Source organism: Lonchura striata, chromosome 2 (assembly GCF_046129695.1).
Source record: "Lonchura striata isolate bLonStr1 chromosome 2, bLonStr1.mat, whole genome shotgun sequence".
Taxonomy (NCBI): domain Eukaryota; kingdom Metazoa; phylum Chordata; class Aves; order Passeriformes; family Estrildidae; genus Lonchura; species Lonchura striata.
The window spans coordinates 77,450,398-77,464,078 of record NC_134604.1 but is presented as its reverse complement, the minus strand read 5'-3'; the positions used below and the strand labels follow the sequence as shown (position 1 = coordinate 77,464,078).

The 13,681-nt window shown below is 37.1% G+C and overlaps 1 protein-coding gene across 1 annotated transcript in view; it reads right to left on the bottom strand.

Annotated features, from left to right (window-relative positions):
• Window positions 1-670: 670 nt before the first annotated feature.
• RAP2A (RAP2A, member of RAS oncogene family) overlaps window positions 671-13,681 on the bottom strand; it is a 30,572-nt gene continuing 17,561 nt past the window's right edge. Inside the window, exon 2 of the mRNA XM_021530290.3 lies at window positions 671-4,704. Coding sequence (XP_021385965.1) covers window positions 4,467-4,704 — 238 coding nt within the window. The 3' untranslated portion in view covers window positions 671-4,466. The remainder of the gene's footprint in view (window positions 4,705-13,681) is intronic.

The window sequence follows — 13,681 nt, the reverse complement described above, 5'->3', positions numbered from 1 at the left end:
CATGACTAAAATGCAACTGCTGATCAGTGCCAATTAGCTAGAATAATCCTGTTAGCATTAGCTCAACTGTTCATTTACAAATCTCTGCAACAATAATTGTATTTGAAGTTCTTTTAACACTAACTCCTTTTGTGTGGTGCTGAAAGCCTTCAAAACACTCATCAATTGAACAGCTGATATAACAAACAATCGTTCTTTAACCCTTTGCAGTCTCAGTGCTATAAAAGTAGCTCTGCATATTAACTATATCGTATATTGAACAATTTTTCATGTGGTCATTTTTTTTTATATATGGAACATTTTATTATATATTTACAATAAGCACCATTCTCTTGCCATAGCAAAAGCTGTATCTTGTCAAATACTGAGTATTACTCATTGTTGTCAGTGTGTATCCCACTAAGAAAAGCGAACAGAAAACCCCCCTCCACTGCTATTGTTCATTATCAAGCTCATAATTTAGATCACAACATCCATCCATCCAAAAGAAATTATATTTGATTTTTACTTATTGCTACTTAATTTGTACCAGAAGAGCATTTTGGCAAGAAATATTTTCTTGAACTGAATATAATTGACAATGTTGTTTCAAATTACTGGACACCCTCATCAGCTCTGGATGAAGTTTTTAATCAAATCAAAATGGACTACAGAGAAAATGCAAGGAAGATTTCATTAAATAAATTTATTTGTTAAAATAATTTAACTCCAAATACAACTGCTGAGTTTGCATTGAGTTCTATGTACAATTCTTGTTTTATTTGATACATCAAGGTTTAAACAACTGACATTGTTACAAAACAAACTGTTGCCCCATTTTAAGTTGCCAGTTGTATTAGAGCTCAACAATTAACTGTGAAATACATTAATTCACCCCAGGAAACTCCAAATCAACAGTATTAGACAAGTCTGACTCCAGAACCCACTTCAGTCTTTCTTCAAACCCTGATCAAGAATTAACAGATGCACAACAATGCAGATAAAAGCCTCCTGCAGTTGTCAAACATTTGCTTTTGTTGCGGAGTTTCACAATTAAAGCCTAACCAGTGCTTTAATGGCACACTGGCAAAAAAAAAAAAAAAAAAAAAATTTAAAAACAAACATGCACAAAACCCCCCAACCAAATGGCTGACATCTTTAGGTAACATTCTATACAGGAAAGCAAATACCAGTAGTTTTCCCACAGAAAAGTAATGGCAACTGTAGCACTGGGGTTAGGGAGAGGCTAGAATCAGAACAGAAAATGTCACCAAATTTCTTGATGCTCTGAAGGGGTGGGCAGGGGGATGGGCACAACAGAAAAAACTCAAACAAAATCCAATGCAAGTTATATTTAATACTCTTGATCTGATTCTGTTTTGTTTGCTTTGAATCATTTTTGTGTGTATTTTTAAGGGAAAGAGGAAACAGTTGCTCTCACTATCATAGCTTAAAAGAATAAAAGTTGCAACTTTATATAAAAAAGAAACGAAACTGGAGAAATGCTGTCTTTGTAGAAAAGTACAAAGCTCTACAAGAACAGCCAAAGGAAAAGTGGGTCTTTGGAACAAATCATAATATTTTAAGGCATGTTATAAGAAACTTTCAAATACTATAATTGGTAATCCTATCAGGGTACAAATGAAACAGTAACCCAAGACCAGTGATTCCTGCAGGGTGGCCATGCAGCTGCTGTGTGGCTCACCTACCTCCCTTTCTGCTACCCCTATAACTTGAAAAAATCTGTTGAGTGCAACTGTCATTGATTCAAGCTCCACTATATTCACATTAGTGGAAATACAAATAGTGCATAACTACTTCCTCAGGACTATACAATAAAAAACAACACTTGCTTTGCTCCCCCAGCCAAGTTGCATGGTAGCTTACATATGGCCTATGCTTTTGAAAATATAAGAGTGTAATGAAGAAACAAAACTTGGAGATATTTTCTTTAATATTTCTGTTACAAATTTACTGTGCAATTCTTCCTCTATTTCAAGCCCATTTGCTTTATATCATGAACTTCCTGTTAGGTTGTTCATACTCTACTCCATGCCATTTTCTTGGTTGATGAACAATCTGTCAGGTAAGACTTTTTAACATCTCTCTAAATAACCTTGCATAACATGCACTTCCAACTTAATTTGAAATTTGGCTTTAATTTTTTTTTTGTGGTTTTTCTTTTTTTGAGTGTTTACACAGTGGATCTCACACTGACAAGCTGTTTTATGGATGGATTGTGCTGCTTGATTAACTGTTTCCCAATCATGACATTTGAAATCCTGAAATATCATCAATCCAACATCTCACATCTTGTTTAAGCATGGCAGCTGACACAATGGGCAGGCAGGGGGTGGTAAGAGAACATTCATACCATCTAGTTTAGGCATGTGAGTTCTGTGACTTGGAGGACTAAAGTTAAAAGCCTAAGTTTGCTATACAGTCAATGGAAAGAGGTAGGTGCCTCTAGGAGGGCGATTCAGAGCACCCAAAATGGGCATTCAGATGCCAGGAATAAACGGTGTGCCTATCTCCCTAAGAGAACAAAGTACAGAAACAAAAGCTCTGCAAAGTAGATGGGAAATGGGCTACATTTATGTTCTAGTAAGGCTTAATGCTCTGTGACATCTAATGCCCTTTGTCACACTGCTTGTGGAAAGGTCTTGAAAGATTAAGGGCAGAGTTGGCCAGTTCTCCTCCGTGAATATGATTTTCTTTAGTTATCATCCAGTGAACTATAATTCAAATGTTAAGGATATTTATGTATGGAAATCTGCAAAGTGTTTTCTACTCCAGTGTTCTTTGTGGCAGATGAGAGCGCTTTTAGGAAGTTCTGCAGATGGAGGCAAAACTCTCGAACCTAACTCCAATTACAGCATTTCTAAGGGCCATATACACACACACATACACACTCAACACACACACACAGCCCAGCACCCCTATTTTCACTCATTTAAACACAAGGAACTACACTGTTACTGCACAAGATTTAAAAACTAATAAACGCATGGTGTTATTTAGACCACAGGCTCAGTGACTGTATTTTTATGGCCAATTTTACCTATAAAAGATCCAGCTCAAGACAATCTCTCCAGCATTTAAAATCTAAACATTGCGATTGAAAACTTTTCTATACTTTGATTGTAAGATTTTGAGATAGGTATTTCTGTGCCATTAGTCATGCAAATGATAAATACTTCACTGCTATGAAACTAGCAAGTCAGAGCTCGAGCATCCTTTCCAAATAAAATATTTGCTCCCACCATTAAACACTCCAATAATTGGGGCAACCTTTGAATAGTGTGTCAGGCAATTAAAGAGCCATTTCCACACTCACCTAAGGAATTACAACCGTAACTATTTCACCTCTGAACCAAATGATTTCACATGGTTATTCAATTTAAGTTTTCAACATTAAAGCTATTAAATAGCAAACTGGATTTTCAAATGTTAGTTTGGGATCACACCAGAGAATGTAGCCCTTAAAGGCAAGAAAAACTGTTGTCTTTAACAAACTTAAAAATGCAGGATGTTCATACTGTCCCACGAGGTTTCTGCAGAAGGGAACATATGGATGAAACATGGCTTAATTTTCCTTACAAGATGGTACTTGTTAATCTATTAAAGTGTTCCTTGTTAGTAAGGCTCAGCAATTTTTTTTTTCATCACAGTTGCTTCCTCCTGGTTCAGTAAAGTGAAAATAAAGATGCTTCCTGCTTTGTAAACAGAGGGTTTGTTTGGCTTTTTGTAGACCAAAACCTGAAGCGATCCTCCATTTTTGAGCAGCAAAATGAAAGATTTAAAACATTCCAATGCTAGACTGTTTCTTCACCCGTTCACTTGTTTCCAGATCTTGCCTCTCATTGCACACACTGATACAATGTTTTCTATTTCAAGACGTGGGATAAAGTGTAGAAATAATAGCACTGATTTTGAAAAGAATCCAAACTATATGGGTCTCTGGTAGCCTTTTCCTCCAACACTGTCAGAAGTTCTGGTGAAATCAACATATCTGACTGAACAAACTCAGCCACATGTGATAGTGTCCATTCTGAAGCGTGGTAATCAGACACCAAAAGACTTGGCTCTCCTTTTCATGCTTATGCTTGTTGTGAAAGATCTTCAGAGATATCCTCTCCACTGCTTTCGTCTCCGTTTCCAAAAGGATTCTGTCCTCTTCGGAAATAGTTGCTGTTGTTGCTGTCTGACATGACAACACACGTACGTTCGACTGGAATGACCCTGTAGATCAACTGACTGTGCCATAAAATTGCAGGTGCTCAAAGGGGAAAACCGGGTGAGATGTGGTCATTTAACCCAATTATATTCAGAGTCAGTGATTGACTTTCAATGCTCAGCTCTGAGTTATTGTTGCTACTTCACTACAGATGTATTTCAAGTGACCCACAAACCAGGAAGTGAAGTAGACAGTTTTACCACCTTACAAAATTTCTGCAAATTAAGTCCAGGTTAGGTCATTTTTAATGCTATTGTATATTACATGCAGAACAGCATGGATCATCTTTGTCTGGCTGTGCTGCATAGTTCATTTGTCTAACAATTTCCGCAAAGAGCTCATCCACCATTGTTTTACTTTTAGCAGAGGTCTCCATAAAGGGGCAGCCCCATTCTTCAGCTAAGGCTCTGCCTTCACTCAATGATACTTCTCTCTCACTTTCCAGGTCCACTTTATTACCAACCAGAATTACTGGCACCTTCTCATACCTACAGTTTAAAAACAAAAACAACAGTAATAATTAATTTTTTTAAATGGCAACATTCTTAAAAGTAAAAAAAAAAAAAAAAAAAATCTATTTGCAAACAGTACAGGCCCAACACTAAAGAGACATTTGAATGATCTTAAAATTTTACATTTGAAAAAATGTGTATTTTACATTCTAGCAATTTGTTGCACATCTTGTTCCCCTCAGAGCTTTCAGAATTCTACAAAAATCTTCCTCCTCTGAATTTTCCTTCCCTCCAGGAAACATGCCAGGAATACTTTCACACTACAAAAAGGAGGATTATAATACTATTTTATCTGTTTGCAATCTCCATCTGTAAGAACAGGATGGACATCAAACCCTCCCTTCAACATTACACCCTCCTTCTCCCTGAACAGGTATTTTGTATCTGCTAGTTGGAATAATGATTTAACATTCTCCCTTTCAACAGTGTATTTACCTTTGGTCAATATACACAGAACTCACTGAGTAGCAATAAATGAGACACAACCAAAGGGCCAGTAAATTAATTCCAAATTTCAGGAAATGTGGTCCACTTCAAGTACTGCATACACACATAAGTACTGTTACATAAAAACACATATTAGATAATACAGAATGTGTATCTCTCCCTTGCAGCATTCACGTCATTATGCCAGTTAAACAAGTCAAAGAGACAAATAAAAAAATCACAATTAAGTTTCAGGGAATACTATCACAGCTCTGCTTCATAATCAACTTGGACAGCACAACAGATCATGTAGCTATGAAGGAATTTGTTACTTTGCACCTCCTTGTGAAGGGATCCTTGCCAAATTTTTGACAAAGTTGAAATGCCTGCCATTTTTTTTTTTCTATCGTCACATTCATAAACCTTTCTTCAGACATAAAACTAATGTTCCATCAGGTTTCAAATTTACATATTGCCACAGAAAAGAAAAGAGAGAAGAAAACACTGGGCCTATTTCCAAACTACTCTTACACAAGTTTTCTCAGGAAAGCAACTAGGACTGAGAGGAAAACAAATTATGACTTTTTAGCACTCAAACCTAGAGACCTAAGAGAAACAGGATGGTACCTTCTTAACTTAAACCTGATTTGCTCCTTCATATTTTCTTAGTAGCATTGCTTTGAGTCAAATCAGTGGAGTAAGACTGAACTGTGGACAAAAGACGCAGCTGACACCTGCAGCAGCTGAAGATGACACCCTCCTAAAGCCACCTTCATCCCTCCCACGCATCCCCTCTGCCTGCTAGGCAAGGCAGCAGAGCAGTGCTGGTGCATCTGCCTCATCCGGTTGAGGGAAACAACCTGTTTCCCTGTCTGTCACCACTCTGCACTGGAACAGGTACCCTGTGTGCTCCCGCTGCCTCTGCTGCAGGGACAGTGGGCTCCCCCAGAGTCCCAAAGGATAAAAGACCAATAATGTTGCAAACCACATCAGCAACTCTTACATCCCCAGACTAGCAGCAAAAATTTGTCCAACTCTGTCATAAGATGTAGCTGAAATTCTAAACTTTGTTTTGCTTCTTTGCTTACTAGGGGAATGTCACAGTCCAGGGCTGTCATCAATAAATGCAGAGAATTCCCCTCACTTTTACCATTTTTCCTGCCTTCATTTACCGTCTGAAGAGACACAATCCATTTCTTACTCCGTGGATAAGTGTTTAGCACAATGATATCTCTCAAAGTCTTGCAAGAGCTAAGCTGCCATTAATTAAGTACCAAAATACACACAAACATCTTGAAATCTGTCCTCCTGCATTTAAACACAAGATAGCATAGTATTTAATTACATAAGATGGATAACATTCAACAGATAAAAAGAAATACTGAATTGCTGTCTTATCTTTATTGTTCAGATGCATGTGTCCTATTGTATTTGCTATACAGCATTAAAAAAATCCTACAGTGGAGATGGACTCGGGTACCCCTTCACTGCATTTCTTGATTTTTCAGGGCCCTGAACTTCCTCTCGCTCTCCACTGGCTTCCCTTCTGGTAAAACGGAGAAATTCAAAGCACGTGCTTGAGAAATGCCCAGTGAAGAAATAGATGAGCCAGAATTAAAACACAAGACCCCTTCTCTGAGTTTTGTAAGACCACTCCAATTTGTTGAGAAACATATAAGGAAACTCATGCACACTTGTTGCAGACTTATAGTAAGTTCCACTAAAAAACTCAAGTGCTTAAAAGGTTTAGGAACCCTAGAAAAGCCAAGCAACTAAATATCTGAGAGTCTGTATGCTATGAGTACTCAGCACCTGGGAAATGGAGCAGTGGAAACCCTGATGTTTCATACTGAAGAACAGAAAGAACTGATGAACTGACAGAAAAGATATGAAAAGCCTAATATAATTTATTTGCACAGGATCATCTAGGAACTATTAGGTGGAACTCATAGAAGCATTTTTCTGTATTGCTTTTCCTGTTGCATTTACCTGATTCACTACCTACCTTCACTACCTAAAATGAGATCCTACAGTCAATAGCCTTATAATTCAGATTCACCCAATAACCAATAATTTTACAATACTGAAATGTGTAAGAAAGTGTTACTGCAAAGCTCTCATTATGTCTTCTTACCAAAAATAAAGTTGCTCTTGTAGAATATATCCCTTTACTACCTAGATTTTGAGTAGTTAATTTTACAGAGAAAATACATTTTATATATATACATATTCTATGTAACATATATTTTAGATTTTTATATATACTTATGCTTGTCTATAATAAATACACACAATTTATCTTTCTACATAGAAAAGTCAGTGTCTACTACCTAGAAAACAGCAAATAATGGAAAAACAGTCCACGGGTACTGAGCAGAAAACTGGCTCTGGTATGAGTTGGACTTCAGTGCTCCAACTCAGCATCAGTCCTGCCAGACCCAAGCTGAGTAGAGGAGTCAGACCAGACTTCTGTTTATCCTATTCCTCAAGTACCAAGAGGATGATGAACTGTATGTCTTCATTCAGAGCCCTATGGGCCTTCACACTTTCCAGTTTTGAGTTCTGGTAACACTTCATGAAAAATCTAGCTCTTGACTAGATCAAACTCTACAAGCTCTGAAGTTCAAGCTAGCTCAACACCCTTCACCTTTCACCACTGCCAGAATTTCCTGCCTCACTTCGTATCCTGGGCAATTTCTTTTCTAATGAGTACAGGGGAGATCCCAGGCTCAATACTCTCTTTACTACAGCTGCTGATCTCACTGGAGGTAACTTCTGGCTGCATCTGGAGACTCCACTTGATACTCAAGAGCTTTGGCCAGACAGATGTTGGACACCCACCACTCAGGTGGTGTGCAGTAGCACAGGCTCGCCAAGGGAAGGGCAGTTTCTCAGATGTGGGGAAATGATATCTGCAGCCCAACTGCCTCTCCCTTGCCTGTTCCCTTAGCAATGGAAAAGTGGCACAGTTCTGCTCATTTCTGGAGCAGGAAAATCCAATTTTCTCAGTATGACTGAAAAGCTTTGAGCAGCACTGATCATTCTTAATGAAAAGCATGAGGGCCACCTGAAAATAAAAACTGCTGCTACTTTTGTCAGTATCAAAGCAGCACAGTATGTATTCTGGGGCAAATACAGCAGAGCCTGTAAGAAACGCTCTCAAATGCAGCAGGGAAGGCTTGACTTTTTAAGACCTCTTCAGGAACAAATTTTTGCAAGACCAATTACACATGTTTGCAGAATGTGATTAAAGAAAAAGGCACTTCACTGTTTAAATGATCTCATTTTCTTTAGCTCCAATGTGACAGATACTGAGCAACAGTGAGTCTTGAAGAGGTAGCAGGACTGCAGGCATTTGGAGCCATATGAAAGACACCAGTACAGAGTCAAATGCCACCATATCTATGGTTTCCACTACTGGCAAGGTACAGTCATTGCCCCGTAAAAGACAATCAGAATGATTTCCCTGTTCTAGATAAAGTCAGTGCTAAAACTCACCCTGTTACACATCTTTAATGAACACCTGGGACCAATAGCCCACAGTAAATCTGCTCAGTTTTCCTAAGAATGGACACTACAGCCACATGAAATCAATAAATACACAAACATCAAATGTTTTATGTGGTCCAGTTATACACCACTGACCACACAGCCTTATATGTCACACAGCAATAAATATTTCTATATTTTATCTTACCTCACACAGTACACATATAATCCACATTTCTGTTTATATTATCATGTACACTTTGAATAATAGCTTAGAACATTTAGAAAGCTTCAAGGTGAATGGTATGAGAATCTCCAGAGACTTTTTCCTCACAGCTTTTCCACCTCCAATCACACCCAAAAAACCATGGGCAGTACCTGACTTCTTTTACAAGGTACTTCTCGGATTTCTGGTTCGAACTGTCATTGGATAAAGATAAAACCAAAGATGATGTGCAGTGAAAATATGATAAAAATGAAGACTGAAACAGAAAGAATTTCAAAACAAAATTCCCAAACATACACCAAGGCTAATAAACTGACCTGATTCCTTTAAGCAGTGGTAGAGATTGCCCAGTACCCCTCCACTCTGTGTGTGTGTGTGTGTGAGTTGTAGTATTCAGAAGAGAAAAAAGTACAAGCAGGTTCCCATTTTCTAATTCACATGCTGGAAGTGGTGTCTCTTTTAAAAGATTTTTTCCTAAGCTTCATATTAGACAAATATTTTCAGCCAAATCATTCTGTGTAATAAAACCAAGACAATACCATGTATTCTTAAAGACTATTTTTTATAACAAGTTTTAGTCCTGGTGAAGTTTTTGGAAAGATGCATGATTATAGCTTTATATGATAAAAACTGGGACCACTGAAACACAAAAGGTATCTATATGGGATAACTATTATTAATAATCAAAAGGAGTCTCCAGTACTAAATCTCCTTAATTAACTTCTACACACAGGGCATCTTTCTCCTTTTTTTAAAATGCATTTCTGTCACTTTTGGTAGTATTTCAAAAAGGAAATTTTTAAGGGCTAAAGATATTAGTGTTGCAAATGATGCAAATAATATCAAAAAGTCAATAATAATTGTTCTTCCTTTTAGACTTACAAAAAATTTGTGGTATGAATCCTGCCAAAATATGCAGCAAAAGAATTATGGGTAATATGAAATAAGTACCATAAATGACAGTTAAATCTATTAGGTTATTTACAAATTCACACCAAATATAACTAAATATCCTTTTGTAATGTAACTTGCAAACTTTGATCGCCTTCAGTAAAATCTGTCTTAACTTGAACAAGCTGCTTCCTCACCTAGAGGAAGAGCATATTCCAGTGTAACTATATAGAATTTTTCTAATCCCTTTCATGTAATCACTTGGATATTTAAGGCAGAATCCTTCATAGCTAAAACTCACATCAGCTATGGAGGATAAGAAAAGGCACCAAGTGTCCGCCAACCTGATTCTGAGCCTGTCAAACACGAGGATGAATGGAAGCAAAACCCAAAGAATTTTCAAGGAGAAAACCATCTTAACCCTTTCTTGAATCAATCAGTTCTTGAACCAAAGCAGCAGGAAAAAAAAAAAACAAAAAACAAACCCAAAAAAAACCATACACACTTTTGAAGCTATTACTACCTTAAGACACAGAAGAGACATCTCACTTTTACCAAAACCCTATTCTTTGTATTTTGGTAGCTTTAAAAACTGCAACTATTAGGGGTCATTGTGCTGAATTATGTTTCCATGGACTCCTGCAAATAGGCAGCAATAAAGATGTGTCAATACCTGTATACATATATAAATGTATCAGTGAGATACTCAAATCTAAACAAAGATAGGTTTCTGCAAAGTTTGAGCACTTTTCCCTCTAATGGAAATTATTACAGCTTCTCAGGCAAAACCATACAGAACAGCTGTAAAACTCCCGCGATTCTGCTGCAAACAAGTCATTCCAGTTTACTAATTAATTGCATTTAATATTCAGTTTTGTAAGTTATATTGTGTAGTGATTTAATTTCTTAAGCAATAACTCCCAACTAAAAAAATAGTCTTAAAATAATTTTTATAAATGAGTAGATGTTAAGGAGCTTATTGGAAGTCCCACTGCAATTAGGTGGCTGAGTCATGAATCAGTTTGCTATAAAGTACAGTGTATGGCCTAATTGCAGGACTGGGATCTAACATTTTATTCTAGGCTTTGACATGAACTCCTTACATAGCCTTTGGGAAAACAAACTCTTCAGATGGATAGATTGAGGTATATAAAGTCATGATAATTGTACTTACTCATAGGACAGCAAATTAAATAATAATTGTAAAACAACTTGGGAGGATAATATTAGAATAATAAATAACACCACACCATATCACTTTTGAGGAGGCTTCTGAAACTTTGTTCTTGTACATGAAACTTTCTGGAAATAATGCCATCAGCTTAAACAAAATACTTCAAAGACAATTCAGTTCTGTGGGTGTTAGAGCTGGCTTCACTTGCCAGTTTGGCTCACCATTGGTGCTGTGCTTGTAAGAAATAAGAGGAAATCGTTCCAAGCAAAAGCCCAAGAAACAACAACCAACCACAGTATACAGAAGCACTATAAATATCTACTTCCCAATTCTCAAAATAAGCACTTTGCAACCAAAGCACTTGCACACATTATTCCTAGGCAGCTTACAGCTGAGACCTTCCAAGGGACAAGAACCATGGATGGTCCAACCCAGCACACATACTCAAAGGCCATGCAGTAAACCTACATTCCCCTGTTGCAACAGATGTAACAGGATGATGCACATCATGTCTGTATGAAGGACACCAAATATCCTTACAGGACATTTCCATTCACTTCAGAGGAAAATTCTTATCTACAGAGGATTTTCTGCCACTAAGATTTCATAGGAAAACCAGAATAACAATAAACTCCTTCCATGTTTTCAGTCAACTTCTGCAAGTCACTGCAGATAGAGTCTACTTTTGGCTCTCCCTACAGCTTTTTAAGATTAAATGTCAAGAGCATCTGAAAATTCAAAGGTCTATCAACATGTCTTAAGGGTTTGCTAGTCACTAAAGTAAGTCCTAAAAAATCCTTGATCATTAAGATGTTAGGGGGATATTTTCTCATTAAGCTTGCAGAATTCCATGAATGTTTAAACTATGTCCCATGACACTGTCTGCTCCCTTTGAAGTAAGCCTCTGGCACAGGTGAAGGAAACAGCTTTCTGAGTGCTGGGGAGACAAGGAGCCAATCACACAACTAGCTTCAGAGTTCTCATCTACTGCCATTTCAGATGCTCAAAAGTCTTCACAAACAAGAGGTTATTTCTCACCTTAAAAAGGACACTTCTCCCTAGTATTGATCATTAAAATTCATAGCTAACACTGAAGTCTATTATCAAGACTGAAAAGACTCTAAGGGATATATAAAATCTACCTTCTTAGCAACAGGTTTGCTGGGAGCATATCCAAACAAGATTTTAATCCTCGAGTTCCCTCTCTATGCCAATCAAAATCCTCATCTTACACAACTGAGCATCAACATCATCTTGTTGAAATCCTGAAAAGCCTGGCACATTTAGCAACTCAGAAACACTGGAATTTTCAAATGGGAATTTTCTGCTCCTTGGTTTAGCTTAAGAAACAATAAGCACAAATAAATAAAGGTAAATATTTTACCTGCTTCCATTGTTACTAATTCCCTTGTTTCTAAAAGCAACAAGAAAATCAGGATGTTCTACCAATCTGAGATTCTCACAGCTGCACCAATTTTATCTAGCTCCTGTCTCTCTACTCAGTTCATAAAGAAAGAAGTCTACTTGTCAAGAAAACTACTAACAGATTATGAGGCATGTTATAGTTGCTTAAATACAAAAAAAGTTCTTGCTTAAAAAATTTCAAGACATTAAAGCTGAGCACCTATTCTTTTTTTTTTTTAATTACTGCTACTAGCTGCAGGAATAGCTCAACATCTTAAAAATTATGTCCCACATTTCAATATTTAAGCTTTGCATCCATAATTGAAAATTACTCTTAATAACCACATTAGTTTTCTTACCGTGAATATTTTTAAGCCATATCCATGCTAATATACTAATGTTTATTCCAATACAATGAGCATGACTGGATATGTCAAGGCTTTCAGTACCTACCAAATGTGCAACATATAGAAGATTCTAAAATTAAAGAGACTACCATCTATCTTTTATTTGTATACTGAAGTCTCAAAAAAAGAAGAAATTTTTTTTAAATGACAACTTCTTTCAGACATAACCACTTATAATTAAATTTTATCCTCAATGTCTTAGAGCAAAAACATTAAGCATCAAGCAAGAGGAATGCTGACATGTGATTTAAGAGATGTGGGTTCAGTTTCACACCCTGGAACAGACCACCTGTGCAATTTCTAGCAAGTCCCTTGAACTCTGTACCTCTGCTCTCCATCTGAAGAAAAGAGTTGTCAGCTTTAACCTCTATTGCCTATGGCACATAAACACTTGTGAGATCTTCCATCCTTAGTGATGGAGGCAATCTGAACATCTTGAAGCATGCAGCAGCAGTTTTGCTTGCTCTTCAACTGAAGAAGTATCCTGCATCCCAGCTATTATCAGCAGTAAGCTATGTAACACCACAAAATTTTGGGATTTCTTTACAAGTATAAGGAACATTAAGGCAGATTCTCTGCCGACATCAAATCTGTCAACAAAAAGAATAAAGCTAATGGATTAGGTGTGCCTTGAAGCAAGAACACCAGCTTTGGGGTCAAAGTCAAGGTTGTTACCTCACTTCAACACCACTGACTTGAGCAGAAACTGCAAAGGCTCACAATATCTTAAAACATATGCTGACATTGAGGGATTTCTCCTCTTCCTTGTTCCTCTATACAAAACTCTACAAGGTCATAAAACCTGCCCATTCTGGTGATGTGGGACTGAATAGGTGCCTTTACAAAGGCAATGAAAAATGCAGATATCTATTAAAAGCAATGTGAGCCTCTTGCACATCATATAAATCTATGGATTCCAATTTTTTTATAGTTTAC